The sequence below is a fragment of the Delphinus delphis genome, chromosome 3 (genome assembly GCF_949987515.2).
Source record: "Delphinus delphis chromosome 3, mDelDel1.2, whole genome shotgun sequence".
NCBI classification, from domain to species: Eukaryota; Metazoa; Chordata; class Mammalia; order Artiodactyla; family Delphinidae; genus Delphinus; species Delphinus delphis.
In genome coordinates, this window is record NC_082685.1 from 116,193,669 (window position 1) to 116,219,573 (window position 25,905).

At 33.6% G+C, this 25,905-nt stretch overlaps 1 protein-coding gene across 1 annotated transcript in view; it reads right to left on the bottom strand.

Annotated features, from left to right (window-relative positions):
- Positions 1–5,586: 5,586 nt before the first annotated feature.
- TNPO1 (transportin 1) overlaps positions 5,587–25,905 on the bottom strand; it is an 89,178-nt gene continuing 68,859 nt past the window's right edge. Inside the window, exons 15-25 of the mRNA XM_060007183.1 lie at positions 25,124–25,210; positions 23,865–23,972; positions 23,575–23,733; positions 23,407–23,494; positions 20,769–20,867; positions 20,504–20,599; positions 17,564–17,639; positions 16,582–16,681; positions 14,204–14,278; positions 13,200–13,342; positions 5,587–11,262 (exon numbers count right to left, since the gene is read on the bottom strand). Of these exons, the coding sequence (XP_059863166.1) occupies positions 13,235–13,342; positions 14,204–14,278; positions 16,582–16,681; positions 17,564–17,639; positions 20,504–20,599; positions 20,769–20,867; positions 23,407–23,494; positions 23,575–23,733; positions 23,865–23,972; positions 25,124–25,210 (996 nt within the window). The 3' untranslated portion in view covers positions 5,587–11,262; positions 13,200–13,234. The remainder of the gene's footprint in view (positions 11,263–13,199; positions 13,343–14,203; positions 14,279–16,581; positions 16,682–17,563; positions 17,640–20,503; positions 20,600–20,768; positions 20,868–23,406; positions 23,495–23,574; positions 23,734–23,864; positions 23,973–25,123; positions 25,211–25,905) is intronic.

Consider the following 25,905-nt stretch of genomic DNA (forward strand, 5'->3'; position numbering starts at 1 on the left):
CACAAACTTAGGCCCCATCTAGACTTACTGAATCAGCATCTTAATTTTATCAAGACTGGCAGGTGACATGTATGCACGTTAAAATTTGAGATGTCCTGCCTAGATCACAATCCCTGTCCTTGGACTCAGGGAAACATTTCTTTTTTTTTTTTTTTTTTTTTTTTTTAACATCTTTATTGGGGTATAATTACTTTACAATGGTGTGTTAGTTTCTGCTTTATAACAAAGTGAATCAGTTATACATATACATATGTTCTCAGGGAAACATTTCTTGAAGATATTTTTGTGTTCGAAGGGAGAATGGCATTAACAATTTTCAAGATTATTTTCATGTAAAAATTTCACGTTAATTGAGGTGAGCTTAAGGGGTGGAAATTTTCTCCATATATATATATACATACATATATATATATGTATATATATATTTATGTTTTATGTTCTTACAAAATACTGTACTAATATTCTAGGATTAATATAGGTCAATGGCTCCATCTAGTGGAAATATTTTGAATTTATACATTGTTGGGTATCGTTTAAGGTAGTCCTAAAAGGATTTCAGGAAAACTAAAATTTGTTTTAAGAAGCTTAAAGAAAATGTGCATGACTACAGTTGACAAAAAGAATGAGGCTTAACAAAACAGAAATGCTTGTAAAATCCTAGCAGACATGGAAGAAAGGCCTAGTAACTATCAATTCCTTCCTTTTCACATATAAAGAGTGGGCCTTTGGGGAATTCCCTGGTGCAGTGCTTAGGACTCTGCACTTTCACTGCCGAGGGCCTCGGTTCAATCCCTGGTCGAGGAACTAAGAGCCTGCAAGCCGTGCAGCGTGGCCAAAAAGAAAAAAAAAAGAGTGGGCTTTTCAGCACAAGGTAAATTTTTCAAAGATAAGGAAATACGTGTTAAGAAGACATCTTATATATACTTTTCTATTTGGGAAAATGTGCCTTCAAAGTGAAAATGTAAAAACAAAGTACTTAGAGAAGTTTATCAATAAAGATGCCAGAAGGTGAATATAGACGTATATTACTTTGCCTTGCAGGAAGTATTGGATATCTCAGAAGTTGAACAAGAAAAGCTCTCATGGATTTTTAGTCCCTAAGTATGTTGGATTGAAATGAACTTGAGCTAACACATCTATAGTGTTACCATAAAGTTGACTGATTTGATTATAAAAGATGAACTTGCTGGAAAAATAAAAATAAAGGGAGGTCAGTATGCCGGTATATGGTTACCAGATAAGTCTTCTCTGGTGCTATGAAATTATGTGTGAAATATACATGAGTATACATTCATGTACCATTTAAGGAAAAAAATGTACCCACCACCCAAACTCTTCATCATTGCACCCTCAGCTTTCTTTTCAAGTTGTAACCATCTTAATTTACACACTTCTGTGTGCATCTCTATGTATTTTTTAGTTTTATCTGTTTTTGAATTTTATATAAATGGTTTCACTGTATTTTACTGTAACTGGCTTCTTTTGCTGAGAACTATTTTAAAAATTCATCCATCCTTGGGACATTTGGATTATTCCTTTTTATTCTTTGCTATTACAATGCTCATATGAAGATTCTTGTGTGTTTTCTGGCACACGTAAGAAGTTGTTCCAAGGTATATACCCAGTAGTATAATTGCTGACTCAGCGTATACAAGTGTTCAACTTTACTAGGTAATGGCAAACTAGTTTCCAAACTAGTTTTACTAAATCAGAGTTGTAAGAGTTCCTGTTCCTCTATCATGCATCTGTAACAATTGGTATTTTGTTTTTGTGAATTTAGTGACCGTGAAAAGATATGTAGTATCTTTTCGTTTATGAGCTATCATATTGGTTAAGTACTTAGGGGATGATTTATAGGTCAAAGAATGCATATATTTATAATTTTGATGTTTCTAAATTGCCCTTCATATTGTACTAATTTACACTCCTACTAGCAGTGTATGAATTCTGGTTGCCATGTTCCCTAGGTGTGTCACGAAGCCTTTCTGACCTTTGTCAATGTGAAAGCAATCTAAGTGTAAATTTTCTGTGAACTCAATAGTCTTTGCCTATTTTTCTATTAGGTTGTCTGACTGACTTACAGCTCTTTATAATTTACAGAAATTAATCATTTTCTGTAAAAGGAGCTGCAAAATTTCCCCTAAGTTTTTACTTTGTCATGAAGAATTTTTAGGCTTTTTAAACCAATCTTTTCTTTCATGACTTTCAGGGTTTGTGTCATTCCTAGAAATGCCTTCTCCACACTAAGATTATATATAAAAAAGAAACTTTAAGGTTTCATATTGTACTTTAATTTAGAGCCATCTAGAGTTTTTGGTACACAGTATGAGGTTGAGATAGGAACCCATTTTTTTTTAAATTAAAACAAATGTCTACCCAGTTTTCCCAACACTTGTAAAATAATCCATCTTTTTTCACTTAAGTGCCATATACCAGTTTCATGTGAAGCATTTCGATGTTACCAGACTCAGTTCTTTTGAGCTGCCTATGTATGAATCAGTAGTTTTCACTCCTGTAGCCATAATTAAAAAACAAAAACAAATCCCAACAACCTGATTGGGACTCTCCGTCATTACTACCTTCTTTCACAATTTTTCTGGCTTCTCTGACTTTTTCATATGAACCCTATAATAATCTTTGAAGCTGTTGCCAGTCTTTGGGGATATTTTAAATTTAGACACTACACACTGGTAATCATTTAGGGAAGTTATCTATCCACTCTCGCCTGTTCACTTCTCACAAGCTTCCACATTTCTTGAACAACCCAGTTTTTAGAAAACTACAAAGCTACTTAAAGTGGTCTTGACGAAAAGGGAAGCCTATGGTCTCTCAACCCTTCTGGAGGGATGGAGACGATAGCTCTCATTCTGATTCTACAGCCATAGAAGTCTGCCAAAACAACCTCCAGGTTGCTAAATGCAAAGTAAATTCTGTCTTACTTGTTCTATACATCAGAACACCATGCTTTAGTTTTCTTTCCTCAAGCCTTAATTGTTGGAATTTCATGTTTAGTCCTTGCATCTTTCATTTTTCCTGTTCTCAATGGTGTTATTCAGTTTCATGGTTTAAAGCACATTTACACCCTTCCGATTTTCCATCCGCAGCCAGACGATCTTCCCTGAACTCCAAGTGCCTACTCCACATTTCTTTAGATGGCTCAACCCAAATGTCAGATTTTTCATATTCCAGTTAACATTTCCATTCTTCTAGCTGCTCAGACCAAAAACCTTAACAGCCATCTTTGGTTTCTTTCCTCAAACCCATTTCTAGGATGTGAGCAAATCTAGATTCCTCCTTTAAAACATATCCAGATAATCCTACAATGGTCCTTTAACTTTACTCAAGGGCAAAACTGACATTCCAAACATTTTACTGTCTCAGGACATTCGTCCTTATTGTTCCCTTTACCTGAAATAGTCGCCCCCAGACGTCCATAGATTTGTTCCAAGTTTTTGCTCAAACGACACCCCCTCAGACCTTCCTCTATGTCCACTCACCCCATTTAAAATAACAAGTCTCTTCATCACCTCCCATCTCACTGGCACTCGCCACCATGTAGCACACTATGTTACTTATCTGCCTTGCTATAATAGAATGGAAGCTCCGTAAGATTAAGGAATTGTGCCTGTGACATAAAACTCGGATATCTATTAAATATGTAATGTGAAAGTATGATTTTTGTATATAAAATTCCCTAAATACAAAGTTAGAAAATCATGCTATTTAAATCACAATTTACAGCACACATGGTAATACCCATTGAAGTTACTGCTGGGTATGAAAATTAGTATAACTTTCTATGAAAGGAAATTGTAGTATAACCATCTCCTTTTGACATTGGCAATTCCAGAGAAATCGCTGCAGATGTATGCAAACATTTAAGCATGGGGCATTCATCATAACTTTATTTCTAGGAGTAAAAAATGAGAAATAATTTCTGAATGTCCAACAGTAAGACGGCTGTGTAAACTGTTCACAGAACGCGGCATAGCTATCATGTACCTTAACAGGCAAATTTAGATACTAAAAACAATGCACAAATTTACTATTCATATGTGCACAGAAACATCAAGTTATTCTATCACTGGGCAGTTGTATTAAATCCATTTAAAACTGTTCACTTGTCTTTCTTAAATTGTTTAATGAAGCTCTTCAAAAGGTAACATAAAGCTAGAAAAGGAATACATAAAATTTAAACTGTCAGAGCAAGATGGCTATAATATGCACAGAAATGAATTAGATCAGTAACTGGCACAAAAACTTTAAGGTTCTTAGTGTAAGAATTTTTCCGGTATCACTTCTGCCAATGATTTAGATTCTGTTGAATTTCTAAACTGTAACTTGCAAATTGTGTTGAACTGAACACTGGAGATCTATGCGGATGTTTCGGGAGTTTCTTTTACGCCAACACAAGACTGAGACTAAGGACAAGATGACAGTCGCTGCTTCTGTATTCACCATAGCAATGTTAAGTTCAAGCTCAGAGCTGTGGAATTCAACTGCTGTAACAGTTTTCCAATCATTCCTAAACAATCACATGTAATGCTAATGACTGGAGTCAGGTTGATTATGAACTCACAAGATTAAAAACACCAGTCTGTTCAAAAATAGGTATAAAGTGAAAACATCTTAAAAGTCTGTACTTTAATTTCATTAAAATGTTAAAGACTTACAAAAGATTTTTAGCTACAGGCACATTCTAAGATTGCTGCAGCAAATCAGAATCATGAATAACTAATGATTAGGCTGGTTTTGATTATCTTCTTCCACAACCTAGATCCTAAACCCTGGAATCTTAAACTATTTCTTGATGACGTGCTTCAGAACATGATACTCAGGTGTCATTTTCCCCCTCCTCTCCAACCCAAGTGAGGTATCCCAAATGTTCTCATGTGCAGGTAACGAAAGGGAAAAAAACCCCAAGTCTCATTTCCCTTGAAAGTTTTCTGGGTTGCACTAATCTCAGGCACTTTCCTTGTTGTAAATCCCCCACCCCCCCAAAAAAGAGTACTTGACAGTTCTGCACACACTTCCTCTGAAATATATTAATACATTTAATTTTAATTAGTAACATGCAACTATAATAATGGATTACAACCTGAAGAGGAAACTACTACTTTTGTAAATATTTCCAAAATTACAAGTCTTATTTTTTTGAAGGATGACCAGAAAGCCTTAATAGGCCACAGGTTCATACACATTCATGCAATCTACCCTTTCAATGTTTTATTCATGACTTCACTTAGTTTTAACTCCTTTTTTTGCAGAGCAGTATCTTTTTCCTCTCACCAGAAGCTGAACCTAGAATCAACTGTTTAGAAATACATAACAGGATTAAAATGTAGGGAAAACAGGTTTTTTTTTTTACTACACTATACAACTAAGAAAATACTCAATTAAAAAAAACAGATGATGTCAAACAAGAGTGCACTAAAGTGTAAGCTAAAAAACCCTCTCAAAACAAACAAACAATAAAACAAAACAAAGAACAAGACAACAAGACGACCTATCTGGACCCAAAATGGGATGGGGGAACAGGGGGGAAGAAAGCTCATTTCCTTCCATTAAAAATCAGAGTGAAACATCTATAGTTAAACAACTTTATTAACATAGTCAAGCAGTGATTAACATTCACATCTATTATGTCACATCATACAAATGTAAATACAAAATTACTACAGTACAATATATATTCTCTGCATGATCCAAAATATTTGGTGGCCCCAAAAAACTCTCTTTAAAATTCAGCAGCTTATCAAAAATTAAAACCGTATTCTATTTAAAATGAAGATCTGTTAGCACAGAGTTTGACTTCAAGAAATATCAATTTAGTACAGTTTGAGAAGTTGCAGGAGGATGTTTGAAGGACACATTCTAACATAGTGTGGCAGGTACAGGAAACATCAGATTTAAAGCTTTTAAGCATAACTCATACAACCTAAGTTGTCAGCAGAAAGATCCAGTTATTTATAACTAAAGCTAAAACTACTAAATTATTGCACCCAATATTAACATGAATATTAAGTGTAAAACTGTTTTATAATATGAAGTGAAGTCATCAACCACGTTTAAACATCTCTTCTCACAGATGATAATCTATTAAGCAAAATTACTTACACAGTATTGCCTTATTATTATCTCCATAAAATTCATCCAATCTTAATTTGGTTATATATCCACAGAGGAAAAACAACAATGAAGCAATATGGGGAAAGTACAGCAGAACCCCTTTATGAGGCTGGTATTAGGAGGGAACCAACACTGCCTTATAGGCTAACCATGTTACAGTAAGCTTTTAGGAAGATAACTGAACTTGCAAAATAGCTAACTGTGAATAATACCAAGCCATAGTTAAGGGGATTCTATAGTAGATGAACAAAAATTGTAATAAACGGGAAAATCCTATTTTCCTAATTAGTGATATAATGCTTGGCAAATAGATTTGGTTTGACTTTAAAATGTACAAGAGGTGAAAAAAATAATCACCATTTTAACTTCCCTCAAAATCATGCATACATTAAAAAAAATAAAAACAATACATTCTGGGATACAAATCACAATAAACAGTTGCTATAATTTAAATGTATACCTTAAAATTAATAAGCATAATAATTAGGCATAAAGATAAAGAATCCTCTACATATAATACCAATGGGGGAAGATCTATATAAGACTGAAAAAATTAGTCACAAGTCACCTGGAAAGTGTACAAGTGAATGAAACTTTCACGTAAAATTGAATTTTTAAGAGGCATTAGAAATATCTCCATATTTAATACAGTATGACTAGGTACTAAGTAGGTATGCAATGCTCTTGCATGGTATTATTACTAGATAATATTGTTACACAGCTCTTCATTGATCTGATTTTTAATCTAGATTTTAGGCCCTTAATCTGAAGACCACAGTTTTCATCAAGATTTCAATGCCTACATTTCAGTAACAGTACTAGTAGCGACAGTTAAATGTTTTCCCCCCTGTATTACTCGCAAAAATAATTCAATAAGCAAAGCTGTGTGTAAAGTACTACTAAAGGAAGGACTTAAATTGCAGTTATGCACGATACACTCTTCTCTTGGGAAGAATGTTTTTGCACCGTTATCTGTTAATACATTCAATATGAATAATATAGGTTAACTATATGAAGCAAAAAATCCCACTTTTTTCTTTATGGCAAAGGATTTAAATTAAATTTAGACTAAAAGGTTTAAGACATAGTTTAATTCTGGCATTTCAGCTATGCAGGGTAATTTAATATATGACAGAAAAAATTTCCACTTTCCTATCTTAAGAGTTTGGAGAAAAGGAGAACCAAATTGAATTCTCGCCAGGAAGGACTTATACCACCACAGTCTGCAAGAATTAAGGATTGGAAAATCAGACTAAATGGAAAGATTCTTCATGAAATACACTAAAAAAAACAAAGACTGTAAGTATGATGACTCTTTATAAGCATATGTCACCAAAGCAAGAAGGATACAAGAGTATTCACCTGAGATAAAACTTGTATCTGAATATTTAATAACTGAGTAGACAAAGCATTTCAATAGAGGAAAGTCAGTTGAAATTATTTTAAAATATACATCTGATCCTATTTTACAATATATGCAATTTAAGCAATTCAGGTCAATGAAAAAGTCTTAACAAAAAAAATCACAGTGTTTATCAATATGTTAATTACAAAATGTATGCTACTTATTTTGTTTTTAAGATGTAATGGCTTGGTTAAGTGTTTTAAAATCTATTCTTCTGAAATCTAACCTACATAACAAAATCAAGTAGCAGTATAATGTAAAGCATCAGAACTGGCTCTTAAAGATTATTTACATGTTGATTATTTGGAAAATAACCAACCAAAAAATATAAAAAAGTGATTTCTTTTTTACACAGTATGAAGTTATTAAAGAGATTAGACAATACAAAAAGCAAAATTCTTTCCTGAATAAATGAATATCTGTGGCACTAAGTTCACTTACTAATGGACTGTAACATGGAACTGCTAAACATGCATTTAAATTATATTAAATACACTTTCTGTTTCCAACTTAGGTTGATCAGCAGCTTTTGTTCTGTTAGAATCCTTCAAAGAGAGAAGCTCAAACAGGAAAAAGAAGGCATATATAAAACAGTAAACACTGACCTCCTGAGGTTCCTACAACATAAAAATATTCAAGTAGAAAATCTACATCACTTAGCAGCGGCTATTTCTGTAGTTGAGCACACTAACAGCACTTTAGTGTGTAAGGAGCAGATGAAGTAAGCCGTGCTTTTAAGCATGCCAAGAGGCAGAAACACTGGAATGTAACAAAGACAAACTCACAATTTCATAGACATTCAGTCAACATTCAAAACTACTAAGACTACACCACAAGAATTAAGTTGCTTTATATATATATCCCATGATGTATTAAGTTTTATCAGAATGCTAAATCAGAGCTTACCTCAAAAGATAACTTAAATGGCTTCTGCAAATTCCTATGTTATACTATGTATCTGAAATATAATTAGGAAGAAACTATAACCTCAAGGGGGAAAAAACCCCCAAAAAACCCAACCCCATCTCAGGCTGTCAGTCATATTTATTTATATTTTGCATTTTAAAATTATATTTCCTTTTAATTTAAAAACACGTTAAGTGACTACAAAAGGGCACATTCTTATGTTACATATCTGCTTAATTAGAAATTAATTTTTCAATCCAATAGGTAACAACAATGCTTTTCAGTCAATAGAGAATTGGCAATCACAGGTCCAGATAATTTTACTGAAGGTTGTTTTTGTACGTTCATTTTAAAGTGTCCAGGAGAATTCTGAATTTAAATTTCTTTCAATTTAAAATGTTTACTACTTATTCCAGAACATTAAAATATCTCCCATATTAAATTCTAAAATGTTTTGGAAAACTACAGTATATCACTAGAATTTAAGGATAAAACAGCCACCGTAATCAGGTTTTAAAGACTAACTAGGAAGCAAATTTTGAGCTCCCAGTGAGGCAATGGTACTAGAAAGCAAAATGCTACATACCCTTTGGATCCAACTTACAATTTTAAAAAAACTGTACAGTAAAAATATGATTTAATTTCAGGCTCTACAGACTGAAATTTGCAAAGCCAAAGTAGAGGAAAGAAGGTGAAAGAACATGTTAAAAAAACACACACACACAACAAAAACCTTTCTGCATGCTACCATGCATCTGAAATTTTTTGAAATGGTATTTATAAATTCACACACATACAGCTCAAACTTCAGTGCAATGGCTGTATCATTCAACACCTTTAGAGGAACAGAACCATGCAAAGAGGAGCAACTGCTTACAAAAACGGTTATTCAGTATTTATTCTGCAATGCGAAGGTGACGAACTAAAATATAAAAAGGTTGTTATGGCTTAACATTTCTGTTGCAGATTAAATATGCAGCATTGAAAAATGGAAAGGTGTGGCTTCATCTCTGACCAGCAGAGTTAAAAAGAAAAATCTCTCCATTTTCCTTCATCATCATGGGATACACTGTTCAGGCAATCCAAATTAATAAAGACTTGCACTTTCATATGGACACAAGATCAAGTGTACCAGTTAGGTTTTCACATTCACAGTATATAAGAAAATACACATGGAAGGAAAAGTAAAGGGTTAACTTAACAAGGATTTATTCACAGGAATACATGTAAGTAGAGAAAAATAACAGAAAAGCTAAACAAATGAAATGAAGAGGATCCAAACCAACTTTCACTCTGTAGCTTTTTACTTGCACCCTGTGTGCATATATCTAGGGCACAGAGGGCCACCAACATGCGCCAATACAGTGTAGGAACCCTGCATTACATCCATTAACTTAAACATATCTTTAAGATCATGCTTTGAACAAAAAAAGAAAGCTTAGAAGGCAATATGTTGAGTGGGAATAAACATTGAAATATAGCAATCATGTCTTCAACTTCTACAATTGTCTTTATGTGCCAACTAACATTTATGCAGCCTCTTACAGATCCTTTACCATGTAATTTAAGTTTTAGAAGTTTTGATAAAATCACTAGTAGTATATAACCATGCAGAAAGCACATCACACTGACAGCACAGAGGCAAAGATTTTGCACAGGTATATCAGCTTTCCACATTGTGCAGGTTACACACAATACAATATCAATCTTATTCCTAACAGATCCTAAAAAAGATATTTCAAGGCCTAGCTGTAAACTACAGTACTTTATATCTATATTCTTAATAAAAATAAAATCCACAAATCTTAAAAAGGAATTTTAAATGCAGGGCTATATTGAACTGGTAAACTGCAACACAAACTGGCGCAACAGAGGTAACTGAATACCAATCTCACTCTATGTGATGCAAGCATGCTACTCTCCCACTAATTTAAAGTACTTTCAATCACTATGAGCCAGAATGCATGCCTGAACCTTAAACTGCACTTTAAAAATAACATCTTGGCCTAGAAATTAAATCTAATGAAGTACAACCATCAAATTATATCCACTACATTAATGTCTTAATGCAAAATCAAGATGTCAATCTTTAGTTTGATATGTCCAACCCCATTTATTCCTCCCTCCCTGCCCACCCCACAAAGGTAAAAGGAGTGACTCATTTGGCATTTCACAGGGTGCTTCATTGTTTATATTTGTTTTGTTTTATTTCCAACTTTTTGGGGTACCTTAAATTGTAACTTCCAAGAACCTGCTTCTACTATTATGGGTAGGCAAGCTGATTTTAACTCTTATTAGCTTTCATTTGTGTAGTTCTTCATCAGCATGCAAAAACAAGTCCCCATCAATGTGGGAAATTTTATAAAAACCTTTAAATAAAAAAAAAAAAAAAAAAAAAACCCTCAAAACTTACTGTCTTCTAATCCTCATTCTTAGGTTTCCTTTATTGTGCGCTATAGAATTTTTCCTCTTTCTCATCCCTATGCATCATTTATATGGTTCTTGTTTTGGTACAATTCCCCATAATATTCCAGAATGTACTGTTTTGTGAGTAGATTGAATAGCTTTTTCTTTTTTTTTTTTTGCTTCTTCACATCCAGTGCAGAGTTGTAATTGGAGACAGATTTCCACCCACAAAGGCTCCAGATGTTAAAACGTTTCCCAACAGCGACTTAATACAGTGACGGCAACACCTCCCTCCCGCCCCTCCCAGTAGGGTTGGGATTGTACTGTATTCCCTACTGGTTTACCCTTCCCCCCTGTAAAGGGTAACATTTTCCCTGGGTGCAGAGGCTCCCTCATAGTCTCCAAGACTGAAGGACCTGTAAGAAAACAAAAACAATTTTATACGTAAAACTGTTTTTCTTTTAAAGCCAGTGGAACACAAAATTAATCAAGTAGCAATGCCATCTCTACCTAAAGAAAATGAGAAACTGTACAAATTGCCTATGATCACACTTGTCAATGAGAACCATGTTGCTCCCTTCTCCTGCAGCTCTCAACTGTCACCTGCATCAGATACGAAAAGTGACGCCAAGCTGGGGACATGCACAGAGAGGTGTGCAGCGCTTTATACAGATGAAATATAGATGAAATATGCCTTATAGATTGCCATCAGTCTAATTACCTATCCTCATTCACACAATGGGTCCCGATGGGAGCTGATTATTTCTTATATAACAAGTGGCCTTGCTTTCTTCAAAATTAAGTTAGCACTTTCTTTAGGACAATCACTTTCCTTAGTGAGAATTAAAACATTATCATTTTGGCCAGTATTCCCAATGTTAAGCAAAAAGAAAGAGCGTGACTTATTTTACTCAGTCATGTCCTATACTCTCAGGCCTCTTGATTTTCCTGATAAAGACTTTTTCAATGCTAGCACAGTTTTAATTACGAGAAGATTAAGAAATAAAGGTAGATTACTGGGAGACTGTAACTAGTACCTGATAGTTGTCCTTTCACAACAAAACTTTTAACTACTCCTGCGAAACTTTGGACATTTATGAAGGTCACCACGGTTAATTCATAACTGGTGAAATGACACAGACCACACAGGGTTTATTAATCAGATTTATTAACCCGAAAGTGCTCAAGACTCAGCTCACTGTTGAATAATTTAGCCCTTGATGCTAAAAGTTATTTCTCATCTATTGCATTCTCATGATTTAACGTAAAGTGAATCAAGCACTTCTCTAAAATGCTAAAGCCACAAGACAGCCATAAGGACTCAAGACCACTGTGGGACAACACACACAAAGGGCTCTGAGATATTCCAGAGGCTGCAAGCCCATTTCTACTGCCCTTTTAGGCTAGTCAACTTAGATGTTGAAATCTTTCCAGGTTTAAAATCTAGCTCAGAGTAAAGAAGCAAGCATGCAAACAGAAACTCCAACATACAAGGTAATTCAAGTAACTTTATGCCTTCTCAACACACACTGAGTACACTCTCTGACCCTCCAGTTGAACAGGTCTCAGTTCATGTTCAAAAACTAATGAAGTGCGTCCTGGCTCACGGTACTAACCCATATTACTGATATTTATTGAGCCAACTTAGTGTATTAGGCAATATATGAAGTCCTGGCACCACATATAGAATCGTATTTAATCCTCAAAATAACCTAATGAGGAAACTAAGGCTAAAAGACCAGAACTGTTAGTTTGACTTAAGTCAGAAAAACTCAAAGACAAGAGTGCAGGTGGACTTACCCCTCTACCACCCCAAACCAGAAAAGAATCTTCCAGTGATCTTTTAAAAACACCGTGCTGGGAACGAGGAAGGTGCTCAATAAAATATGAAGAATAAATATTAAATATTCCTATTTACTGAGACCAAATCCAGTTCCAATTCTACTTGGGTTTTCCCTAAAGCTCACAACATAGGAAGTCCTTGATATATAAGAAACTATAAATTCATGCTTTAAAAATGAATCTCTACCCTGTCACAGTGAATGTCAGTGACCTCTTAAAGGGCAAAAATTAAAAAAAGGATTGGTTGAAGAAATGGTAATCCAACTAGTACACCACCTTGGATTTCCTTCTACCTAGGATTCAAAGTGGAACCATGTATTTTATCTTGCTTGCTGGCTCATCAATCAGTCTCCAGCCTTCATGTAAGTAATTTTAAGTCAAATATAACATGATACTGTTTTACTCAACCTCTGTGGAAAACAAATAGCTTTTATTCTATTCAGTAGTTTTAGACTGAAGTCCTAACTTAAGTTTCTTCATCCTGGAAAATTCCAAATTTCTTACAACTTACCCCTAATTATGGGACTGCAGCTTAAGTGTACGACGTTAAACACCATAAAAAGCTGCAAGACGCTCTTTTAAGGGAAGCGGAAACTGGTCAGAGAAACGCCTCCAATTTTCATCCCCAACTTGATTTTTAAATCCATGAAGGATCTGCAAAAAAGTAAAAAATCATTATCAATAACAAAAGAGAAACTCTCATATCTGCGTAGCTTCTGAAATCAAACACTACTGATTTTATTATTCTAAAATTTTACCCCTATTAAAGTAGTTATTCTCAAACTTCGTTGAATTCTACACCTTTCCATGTCTTGCCTAAAATCACCTCATAGAATGTGCTGCACTTTGCTTTGAGAAGGTTAGAATTCAGCAAGTGTCCTAGTAACAGACGTACTCTAAGCAATCTGACATAGTAGTAATGAAAAGCAAGCAAAAAGGTATAGCATTCACCCAAGGGATTAAAATTTTTATGCCTCATTAAGTTTATTCAAATTGAAAATATACAAAGCTTTGGGGGTTCATAGTTGCAACTATATAGTTCACTAATTTTAATATTAGGTAATTCAAATGTGTAGCAGCATTTTATTTCTTATTTTGTTATGGCTGAGGGCTGACTGGAGTTAACCACAAGGGGCATTACTAAAACAAACACACAGGTTTAATCCTTGCTGTGACCAGTTAGATTTACTTTGTTCAATAGATTATATTATACTCCAATCTTAGTCAGCCATCTTTGAAAATACATGCTATTTTGCATAGGTGGGATAACAGGACTTCATGAATCAGTGGTACTGCTTGAGAAAATATTTTTAAAATACGTGCTCTATTGATACAAAGTCACTACTGTATATTAAGAAAAGATCAAGTCAACTTCTTTATTACCAAGAACAAAAGTTATATAGTCTACCAGTACTGATTTGAAGAGTCTAAGTTTCATATGAAATAAAAACATAATTTAAATTTCCCAACTAAGTAACAGTCACATGATGTGCATCATAAAGACTTTTTAGTTACCTTACAGAACATGTCTCGCAGATCATCTTTTGGATTAATCCATGATGCAACAGCATCACAAAAAAATATAAAATCCTATAACAAGCAAGAAATACATCTTCAATTGATACTGTATTTGTCAAACACAACAAAAGCTACATGTAAACTTCAGAATATATATCAACAGAATCCTAGGTAAAAAAAAAAACAACTTTTTAAAACAGCTATAATAAGGAATTAAAGTAATTTCTTAATGGTTGTCCCTGTTACTCTACCATCAAGGAACCTCTAACTTATTCAGTTTATACCGGAATTTAGTGCTACAGGAAAACCCAAATGAACTTGTTGGCCAACCCAGTATTTAATCTTACATTACAAAACCCCAGTCTAGTAAATGTGTAGCATCAGCAAGGACTGAAAGCATCAAATAAGCACCAGTTTAAAAAATCTTCATTTATGGAATTATATAAATTCAATAATTTTACAGTTCTGATTGGCCTAGAAATAATTCAAAGCTAGTTAAGTATATACCAAACAAGTTTGACTTAAAGCATAGGAATTTATAGATCTAAATTTCAAGATCCACCTCCAGATAGAAATGTAAATGAAATGATAAGTTAGAAGAAAAATTATGTAGTTACAAACAGCACCCAGCCCAACCCAACTCAAACAAACAAAAAAAACCCCCAATGCTCAGCCTATTATTTAAAAGATAATCACGTTATTCTGACTAAAAGAACAAGGTGATGACAGGTATATGCTTGAAATACTTCATTTAAGTATTTTTCAAGTTCGACTATCTTACTGAAACAACAGTTCAACACACAACATACAAGATACTGCTGATGTACAACTACTTTAAATTTTACTATTAAATTCAGAAAACCTCATTAATTTCAAAAAAAAATCACTAATACTAAAATATGTGCATAAAACACATATTCAAGCAAATAAAATACCACGTGCCCAAAGTTTATGGTTTATTCAAATTATGATTCCTGTGTCTTCTGAATATCAAAGTCTGATGTTAAAAATTTAAATTATATATACATGTAGAATTTGTGATTAAAAATTTAAACATAAATAAAACTTCATACATTTTCTTTTAACCACACCCAAATAAAGTATGTGAAAAGTAGAAATTTATACCAACTTTTTAGTAGCGATTTCATGACCACACGTGTTACTGTCACTGTCTTAAATGTTAATGCAAAAGGAAAAACAACAATAACAAAAAAAAAAACCGCTGTATGAAAATGCTCCTTCTTAATATGGTATATACCACATCAGATACCTCTAAAACGTATTAAAGGGGACACAAAGTTCTTAAGTATTGGAAAAAACCCGGAAACTCAATGCCAGGAGGTTATTTTGCAACTAGGGACCATCTTTTAAGACAGTAATGGCTTGTTTTAATAGTAAGTTATTAATGTTATACAAATCTAAAATGAGCCAAAAGATTTTTTTCCAGTTCTACTTCATATGTTTTCAATGCCTATCACCTACATCAATTTTGAATTTTCTAAGCTGGTATTTCACAATGTTTCTAAACCTGAATTAACAAACAACACAGTCATCAACGTAAGATAGGAAGTATCAAAAGGTCTCAGTTAAAAAATGTTCAAAGCACCTATCCCTTGAAAGTGAAAGTTTATTTTCTGGAAAACCCCTCCCATACTTTCTTTTCCTTACAATTTATCTGTTGAGGAACCTGGGACATTTAACCTATAGCCCCACAACCTGCATTTTGTTGATTTCATACATATGGTGTAAATCAACACATCCTTTGATGCTTTGTGTGTCAGCTGGATCCAGAGGTTTGATCAGATTCACGTTTAGTACTGCTGCCAAATAATTTTTTAAAGGCTAAAGACATCTAAATATAGTATGAAATAGCGTAAGAAATGAAATTAAGGATGAATAAATCACTAAATCATAAACTCTCAAAAGTTAAAGCAGTTTCAATGGTTGATTCAGTATTCTATTTTATTCACTACCGAGTTTCTGATCTAAGTAACAGAAAGAGTATCCTACTATTTGATCACCCTCTGAAGTGTAGAGAGCCTCAAACTCAGCAAATTGATATTCACAGTTTTAGGAAGCATTTACAAAGTAAATAAATGACGTTTGAATGTGAATGAAAGAAGCTTTGGCTTAATTCAAGTCAAGAATATAACTTTTATTCTCCCAATCTGCTGTTATTATATGTCAGGACCAAAAAAACATTTAGGAAATAAAAATAGGCATCATCATTTCAAGATGTTAGGAAATACACATTTAAAACATAATTTGTTTCAGTATCTTCAGTAAAAATAGGTAATATTTTTAATAATTATAGTTTAAACTTTAAAGTTTCATAATTTAGAACATTAAAAGTTAAATCCTTTTGAACATCTTACTTGGATTACTCCACTGGGATTCACACTGATCATGGTACAAATCCCACGAAATGCTGAATCCTTTTCCTCATTGTCCCTTATGTTTCTCAGAGAGGTGCACCTATTAAATTATAGAATTGAGTTTAGCATTTAAGTAAAAAGCAGGTTCAACTACAATACTAATGGACAGTATTTAATGGAATAAGCACCAGAGTAGAGATAATGTTTATATTCAAAGAATTTTCATAAAGCTTAAGTTTCTCACACTTACTATATTATGTTGGGCCCATCTAATCTCAATATAGTGAAAACCTTGAAATTCACAATTGTTACTAATAAATTGCATCTAAGTAATAACAACTGATTTTAATTTCTCATTTAAACTATTAATGAGCTTGATCCAAGAGTAAATTACCCATTTTTAAAACTGTATTATGACTTGTATTCCATTAAACACTACTAAAAATGTCTTGATTTGAAAGACTGTCAATCGAAAGAAGCAGAACATAGGATATACTGCCACAGTAGAAACTATTATTATACAACTTATGATGTAGATGTTTAATTTTTACATTAACAAGCAAATAAGATTTTTATACATAACAAATTTAAACATGTATTTCTTAATGCAATCCAAGTTTTCAAATTAATTCTAAAAAAGAAACAATGCAAAAACCTAAATTTATAGAATTTGCATGCATCTTTATTTTACTGGTGGATATTTAAATGCTTTTTATGTATAATCAAGCTTTTTAACACAGCAAGCATGTGACAATCTTATCCCATGCATCAATTAGTCGTTAGCCACAACATAAAATAAATATACATGACGATGCTACTGAAAAACCTCACAAACCTGATAGGACAAGATTAGTCACATGGTTGGCAATGATAAAGGATTGTGATTTTTGTAACCAACTGAAAATATATCTAAAAGTGAGATAGAAAGAGAAAGAAAGAGTGAAGAAAAATGAATTAAAAAAAAAGATTGAATAATACACACCAGGGTCTTATAAACTGCTGTAGCATGGGGGCCACCTCTTGAGGACAAACGTAACCAAGACGACCAATTGTTATTGCTAAGGTAACGCAATCACGGTTATACACCACCAAACGCCAACCAAGACATGAGCAAATGAGGGGGAAGGAGAAAAAATAAAGAAAAAACAACAAATAACTCAGAAACAGAAACCAACAGAATTTGTGTATGATAATAAACATAAGATTTCACCAGTGCTGTTTATTACCACCCCCTATAATAAGGGGCAGCAACATATATGGCATACTCTTGGAAAAAGGAAAACAAAAGGAATTAAAAAAACTTTAAAGATTGAGAGAACACCAAAAACCGTGATGAACTGCTTTTCTCGCTCAATCGTCAAGATATTCTGTTAATAAAACGATGAGCGATTAAACAGATGGATTTAGATTCTTCCTTCAAAGCCAGTTGAAATTTCAGTTTAACAATGAAATCTAGGTTTTCTCCCCCAAGAAATACTAGTAAATGTAAATTATTACATTTCTGAATTGTCTATTCAAACACATTTCTCAGAAGTTAACAGTTAAAAGCTTTCTCACTTCTTTACGTAGCTTTCTATGTGATTTCCATTCTTTGAAAATTATCTAGGAATCTGATCAAAATTTTGGTATAATTTTGGTTTGTTTGCCAGCATTTCCAAAACAAGCCAGTGGACCATTTGTTGCCTGATATCAAAATCAACTATTAAATTTTAGGTGTTGTGGTACATACTGAATAAATGGATTGGAAAATTGCTGTGCTATGTCAAATCCCGTTCCAAAAAAAAAACCTCTGATGGTGATGATGATAACAACTCAAACAGTCCACTAATTTCAAACCCTGTTTGACAAAAAGGAAATTTAGACAGTCCACTGTAATGACATGTGACATGTGGACCAAAGGAACAAATATTCTGTCCTTGCTATAAAATGCACAGCACATGATAATAGATAATAAAACATACTGATTACATGCTAATATTTTATTTTTAAAAATTTGAAGTGGGAATTAATCAAACATATATTCACCATCAAAATTCAGTTAAGTCCTTAAATTTACAAAGAGTTAAAAACAGGTGCAACTCAGAACTGCATTCTGCAATTCAAAGGTACATTACATATAAATACATTTATACACAACGGGAAAAAAAAAAAACAAACAGAAAACAAACCATGAGGTGCTTTAATGGTGTTCTCTCAAAAACTTACAGGTTAACCTTTCATAAAAAAAGGGTGGGGGGGTAAAGAAAAATGTTTAAGGATTACTTGAAGCAAACTACACAGATAATACTAAAATCCAGCAGATTCATATGAAGCAAGAGAAAGAAAACCTATGTTCAAAAGACACAAACTATGCAACATTCTCATTAAACAGGCAAGTATGAACAACCCAATGAAACATGCGATAAAGCAGATGATGGTCCATTGAAAAAGTTCAGTGTAGGATATACTAATTAGAAAAAAAGCAAGTAACTGCATATACTAAGGAATTGGCTTTATGAAATATTAAGATAATGGTAATTAAGTTGCTAAAATACACAGATATTACCCACTAACAACGATTTTATTTTAATAATTATCCACCCCCCTCCTTTGGGGATGGAATAAAAGAAACATTTTCTGCAGTCACTTGTGATAAGAATAATACAGTGAATCCCAAGTGTGTTTCTTAATCATATCAATTCAATCCATCAACTTGAAGGGCATTATCAACTACCTTTTGATTTACTTAGGGTAGATTCATACTTAGAATATATTCTTATATATAAAGCCAATTTGTTCAAGGAACTATAACAAATTCACCACCTGATATCCCACAAGAAACTTTAATATACATTACACTCAACATTTATTTGCAGTTATGCATTCACATTTAAAAATAAATAGGAAGTTTCTTAAGGTTCAACAGTAATTTGATAATGGCCAAGTGTTCCAAATCTGAATGTCATGTATAGGTACTGCATTCTAAAGAGATAAAAACCTGACAAGATTTCATAACCATCCTATACATAGCTTTTTATACTTTTCAGCAAGAAAATCTAATTCACTTCATGATATAAACAGTACCCATACAGCCAAACAGCCATATAACTGTTTCATAATTAAAAGATTTCCTTCCATACCAATAATCACATTAATTATCACATTAGGATATAATAAACTTTCTATAATTAAAAAATGTAAAATTAAAATACCTTTGAAGATAAATTTTTATTTAGAAAAACTTGTTTCTTTGTCCAGTATATTGGTAAGGCATTCACTGACTATGAATATACTACTGGAATTGTCTTAGTATATAAAGAAAAAGATGTGCCTGGTTGAAAACAAAATTTACATTTTAAAAAATCAGGGAGGGTGGAAAGAAATCACCCTGAAATGTGTTTTATAGTATGGAAGGTACTCTTTAATATAAACATGCTCTCTATAAATGCAAAAGAGAAACAAGCCTCCTGAATAAAAATCCCACAAGATACTGCTTTAAGTTCCCAATCTGAAGAAGAATATACAACAAAATACAAAATACATATGCCATTATTAACGAACTAGCCACTACAATGCAATCTATTTTTGGCTACATTTTTACAAATTAAAAAAAAAAAATTACTCCCCAGCTGCCAGGTATTCTCTGAATTAATGTAAAAGTAAAATTCATATCATTCAATAGTTATTTTAGTTGGGGCCCATTTTAGGGAGTATTAAAACACTATAACAGGGGAGAAAGTGGTTTTTTTTTTTGAAAGTTTCTGAAAACTGGCTGTGGAATGAAGCTAAAACAGTACATTTCATTACTGAGAATACAAATTAGCTGTTAATTAATAAGCTGGGTTTCTAAAGCTAGCTTTGCTTTAGTTTCTCTACACATCTTAATGTAAAATTAAAAGGCAAATAATTTTCTCTTCACCGTAACAGTTCAGTCATATGGTACCTGTATTCTCTAACAACGTCTTTGGTGTGTTGGGTCTGTTAATGATTTCTACAAGCTGGTGCAACACCATAGGAATATAAGGCTGCATCTCTATACCTAGATCATTCCCAAAAGAGAAAACAAAAAAGAAAAATTTCACTGTTAAAATATCAATGTAAAATATTTTTGCCCCCTTTACTGTGATATAATATTCATATATATAATGCTCATTATAAAATATTAAATTATCAAAAATTTATGTTTTTAAAGGGGAAAAAAATCTTACCCATTTGAATGGAGATTTCTCCAATTGCCCATGTAGCATTATTGCAGACTGAAATGAACTCTGGATTTAGGTTGGTTCCCAATATTGGCATGAAATCAGCTAGAAAAAAAAAGTTTTTAAAAACTATGTAGTAAACTTCTCAATAGCAGTGTTTTGTGCTTTAAAGGAAATCTACCAGATGGAAACTGAAATCTAGGCAAGAAACAGCCTTTAAAAAAAAAAAAAGCTGTTGGTAATAATTATCTTAAGAAACTGAAGGAAGCAATATCTGGCCACTGAACGTTCATGTGAAATGTATCAGGAAGCCCAAGTTTTGGTTTTAAGTATCATTAAAAAGAGCTGGTCAGAGTAATCTCTCTTGTCATCAGACTGAGAAAATTTAAAATAAAGTGAGGAAAACATGATACAATAGAACTTTCTTCAAAGCTGGTTTTTCACACTCAGAAAAAAAATTTAAATCAATGATTTTGGCTTTTACAGTAACTTTTATCCTAGTGCTCAGATTGTGGTCTCTAAATATCACTTTCCATTTAAAAGGAAAAAGGGCTATCAGAGAAATGTCCCATCGCAGGCTAAGGGCAGGAAATGCACAAAACAAGCCTGGACTATTTTTTCATACCAGAAAAGACTCTGGACCCAAGTTGGTAAAGCTCCTGTTGCCAGCGGTAGGACAATTTGAGCATCATGAGCTCATACTGACAACTCTAACAAACACAAACTAAACTCTGAAACATAATATAGATACCTATGGAAGATGCTGGAAATCTATTATTATTTTGAAAACTGGTAAATAAAGAGAAAGAATCAAGTAATTATCCTGCCTCTTCTCCTATATGATTTGTACCTCAGGGCAATAATTTATTGATATGGGAAATGTCTCTATATATGCATTCTCACTACTAAACGAAGAATTAGAATATCATCTTTTAACCCCTAATAAACCAGTCGATCTCACAGTTTCTCAATCTCAGCAATACTGATAATCTGGGTCAGATTATTTTATTGTGGCGGGGGGCTGTCTCATGTGTTGTAGGATGTTTTGCAACATCCTTCGCCTCTACCCACTAGACACCAGTAACACACCCCCAGTGTTAAAATGTCTCCAGACATTGCCAAATCGCTCCAGTTGAGAAACACTAACCTGGAATATAATCATCATGGTTGGTAACATTAAAAACAGGGAGACAACTAGAAACACTGTACCTCCTGAAGAAGGTACATGATCTATAAAGTCATAAAATAAAAAAAGAAATGTAATCTTTCATACAAGTTTAAACTCATAAAAACTAAATCAGGTGGAAAATATTTGTAGAACAAGCTTTCCATAAAACAAGAATTCATTACACTTTCATTTAGAGGAGTTAGGCTTAACTTGATGGTTTACTTTAATACATCATAAATAATGTTATTATTCAAAGTTCAGAAAGACAGTTATTATTGAAAAGTATAACTGGGAATTGGCTGAAGGTCAAAAGGTACAATTTTCCAGTTCTAAAATAAATTAGGTTCTGGGGGATGTAGTATATCACATTATAACTATAGTTAACAATACTGTTGTATATTTGAAAGTTGCTAAAAGAGCAGATCTTAAAAGTTCTCACCCCACACACACACAAAATATTTGTAACTATGTGAGGTGATAGATGTTATAATTAAACACTGTGGTAATCATTTCCCAATACATACATATATCAAATCATTACATTGCACATCTTAAACTTATACAATGATATGCCAATTACATCTTAGTAAAAACTGGAGGGCCCCCCCCCAAAGCACACCGTATCAAATGAAAACAACAACAACAAAACCATTTTAGATCACTGCTTTAAACTAAGATTAAATGATGGGATATAGAAATGAAGGGAAAATAAGCAAAACCCCATTTAATCCATGGGTCTGAGAGCAAATCAGGTTACATTATTCAAGGAATCCCTTATCTTCACAAAAGGCTAAGACAAATGCTATGCCACTTCAACAGAAACAAATCATTATTTACTTTTAAGAAAATTGTTTGAAGTTTCCTATAGTACCTGAAAAATTATGCTGGTTTACCATGAGAAAACCTGATTATTATTATTACTGGGTACCTCTACCAAAAAAGAGAGGCTATTCAAGAAGTATCCATGAACTAGCATATAGGACCAAGGATTCACAGGTGGGCATGTAATACTTTTCCAACTTCTCTCCAGTCACATGAATGCCTAACGAGCTGCTGAAGTGATGGTGAATTCAAAAAAACAAGGAACAGGGGTTCCCATCCTGCCTGCTTGAATCAGAGCAGCTCTAACCAGTAAAATGTGCACTTATAAATGTTGGGATTTCATGGAATTTCAGTTTAATAATGAAAAACATAGCTGATGAAAAATAATGTTAAAAATCACATCACAGGGGCTTCCCTGGTGGCGCAGTGGTTGAGAGTCCGCCTGCCGATGCAGGGAACATGGGTTCGTGCCCCGGTCCGGGAAGATCCCACATGCCGCGGAGCAGCTGGGCTCGTGAGCCACGGCCGCTGGGCCTGCACATCCGGAGCCTGTGCTCCGCAACGGGAGATGCCACAACAGTGAGAGGCCCGCGTACCGCCAAAAAAAAAAAAGAAAAAAAAAACTCACATCACAGCAATAGAAAATATTCTTACCTATACAAGGCTTAACATGCTGAAAGCAAGCTTTTGTCAGATCACCTAACAGGGCGAAGGAACTCTGTCGAACCTCTGGCATTTTATCCTGCAAGAAAGAAGAAGAAATTAACCCCAATGTGACACAGAGAACCAGGTTTCAATTCATTTCAATTTAATAAGTCTCACCTGCATGCACTGATACATTAGTGTTAGAATGTTACTTCGGGCTACTAGCTGCTCAATGTTGCCTCCAAGTCCTTCAGCCAGGCCACTGAGTAAGTCAAGAGCCACGATCATAAAATCTTTATCTGGAGCCTCATACTGATCTGGTTGAGCATTGTTCAGCTGAAATTAAGACAAAATTTTTTGAAAACTTACTTTGAATCAATTATTGAAAAAGTTTGTATACATTATGCCTATCCTTAGAAAAATGTTTGATGCCAAGAAGGGAGAGAGAGAAAAATTTTAAAAAATACCATTGCTTGTGCAAGAGTCTTCTGTACTAGGTTTACACAACGCTGATACACAGGTTCACAGTATGGAAGGAAGCCAGACTGCAGGGCTGTGGCAACTGAAGATAGGCACTAGAAAAGGATAACGCAGATGTGTAAAACTTCTAGGTATAATTGAGATTATGATAAACGCTTCAAAGTGTACTCAATAAGATTCCGGTCACTTATGAGCCTGTTCTACTAGTCTATAGCATAGCAGGTTTACCTTTTCAAACCTCTCCTTTGGATGCCATTCATTGCTGTTAAGTTTACTAGCTGGTCAGGGGAGGTTTCCTCAAAAAAATGTAAAGGTTTCTTTAATGAACATTATCTTTCAGGAAAAGATTTAAGTATTCTGTATTCCTATTTTTTCCTCAAATGTAAGAGAGACATTTATTTATCCTCCCATCCTGGTCAATACTGTGGGTGGACTTTACTGGGCACATTCTGAGCCCCTGCCTGGAAGTAAATATATCTAGTCATAATAATAATTCTTGTTTTGTTGGGCCCAGGATTAGCCATTGCTCTGTCACAGAAGTTTTTACTTTGCTGGTTAGGGACAATCCATGGCAGAAGTGGTGACCCCTGAAATGACAGGGGGACAAGAATGACTGAACTGGCTCTACCAATATCAATTCATCTAGGTTTAAGTTACCACATGTGAGAATGTATTCAGTTATTTGAAGAGCATATAAATTTTGGGGGGTTAAAAAAAGCATTTAAATACACAAGAAAACAAAACTTCAAACTAGACAGAAAAGGTATAAAGTGAAGTCCCTCCCATCAGAGTCCCAATGCTACTTCACATGAGTATATGTATGTATTAACAATAGATAATATATAAAAGAATTTATGTCGATTATGACATGGCTATATATCCATATAAAGAAATAGTTAAATAGAGATGGACATATATATGCTGATATGGAAAGATCTCCAAGCTAATTCACTATCAAATAAGTAGAGCAGGCTAGAAAACATACACAATTCAATCCATTGTCTACTTAAAAAAAAAAAAAGCATAACACATCCATTACATTTTTTCTGTTTCACAGTATTTCTGTGAAAACAGAAAATTTTAGATGTACCATAATTAAAGTTACGGCATGTTACATATTTATTCAGCATTTTAACAGAAATGGTTCAGAATGTAAATTAACACTTACCACATATACCCATTTTAGATTTGAACACGTGTTTTTTGATGAAACACAGATTAACTAAATGTTACCAGCTTAGCATACCTCAAGTAAAGGGAAGAGATCTTTATCTTCATCCTTTAACATGTTCCATTTCTGGATCAGTGGAGGCATTAGCATCTGAATATATTCCTAATTACAATGATGAAAAACACATAAAGCTCCACTACCATATGTAAACTAGTCCATTTTGAGTGTATGAAAATTAAAATCCATTTACAGTAATTGTGTAAAATTATTACTGAAAGAATTTTAAGACTCATTCTTTGAATTTTTTTTTAGTCCTGGGGCCTGTGACATGTAATGACTCCTGCTGAGTAGGTTATAAATGACAAGTAAACTTATTAAAGACATTTGCAGAAAAAAATTCATAATCATTTAAATGTGCTTACTAAAATGGAAGAATTCACGCAACCAAGTCAATAAACATAGTAATCATGTAAACAGGAGCACAGATTCTACATGGTCTAATCTATTAGGAATCCCCCCACCAAACAAAACCAAAACCACCAACATCAAAGCAAACCCACAAACAAGTGTCCTGCACCAAGTTTTAAGTATGAACACAGACATTTTCTTATGATGTTTCAGAGAGTAATCATAAACATGAAATCTGTTCTTCAGCAGGGAATTTCGAGCTATATTAAAATTCTAATATTACTTAAATCGTATTTAAACAAATCAAATTCCACCCATCTCTTCTATTCTTAACACTACTAGAGACAGAGTCTGGCTTCCTAGCCACACTTCTGTACCACTATTTAGCATTTTAACCTATTACCCTAATTTTTAACTATTTTACCTTAGTGTATTCCTCATACTTGTAA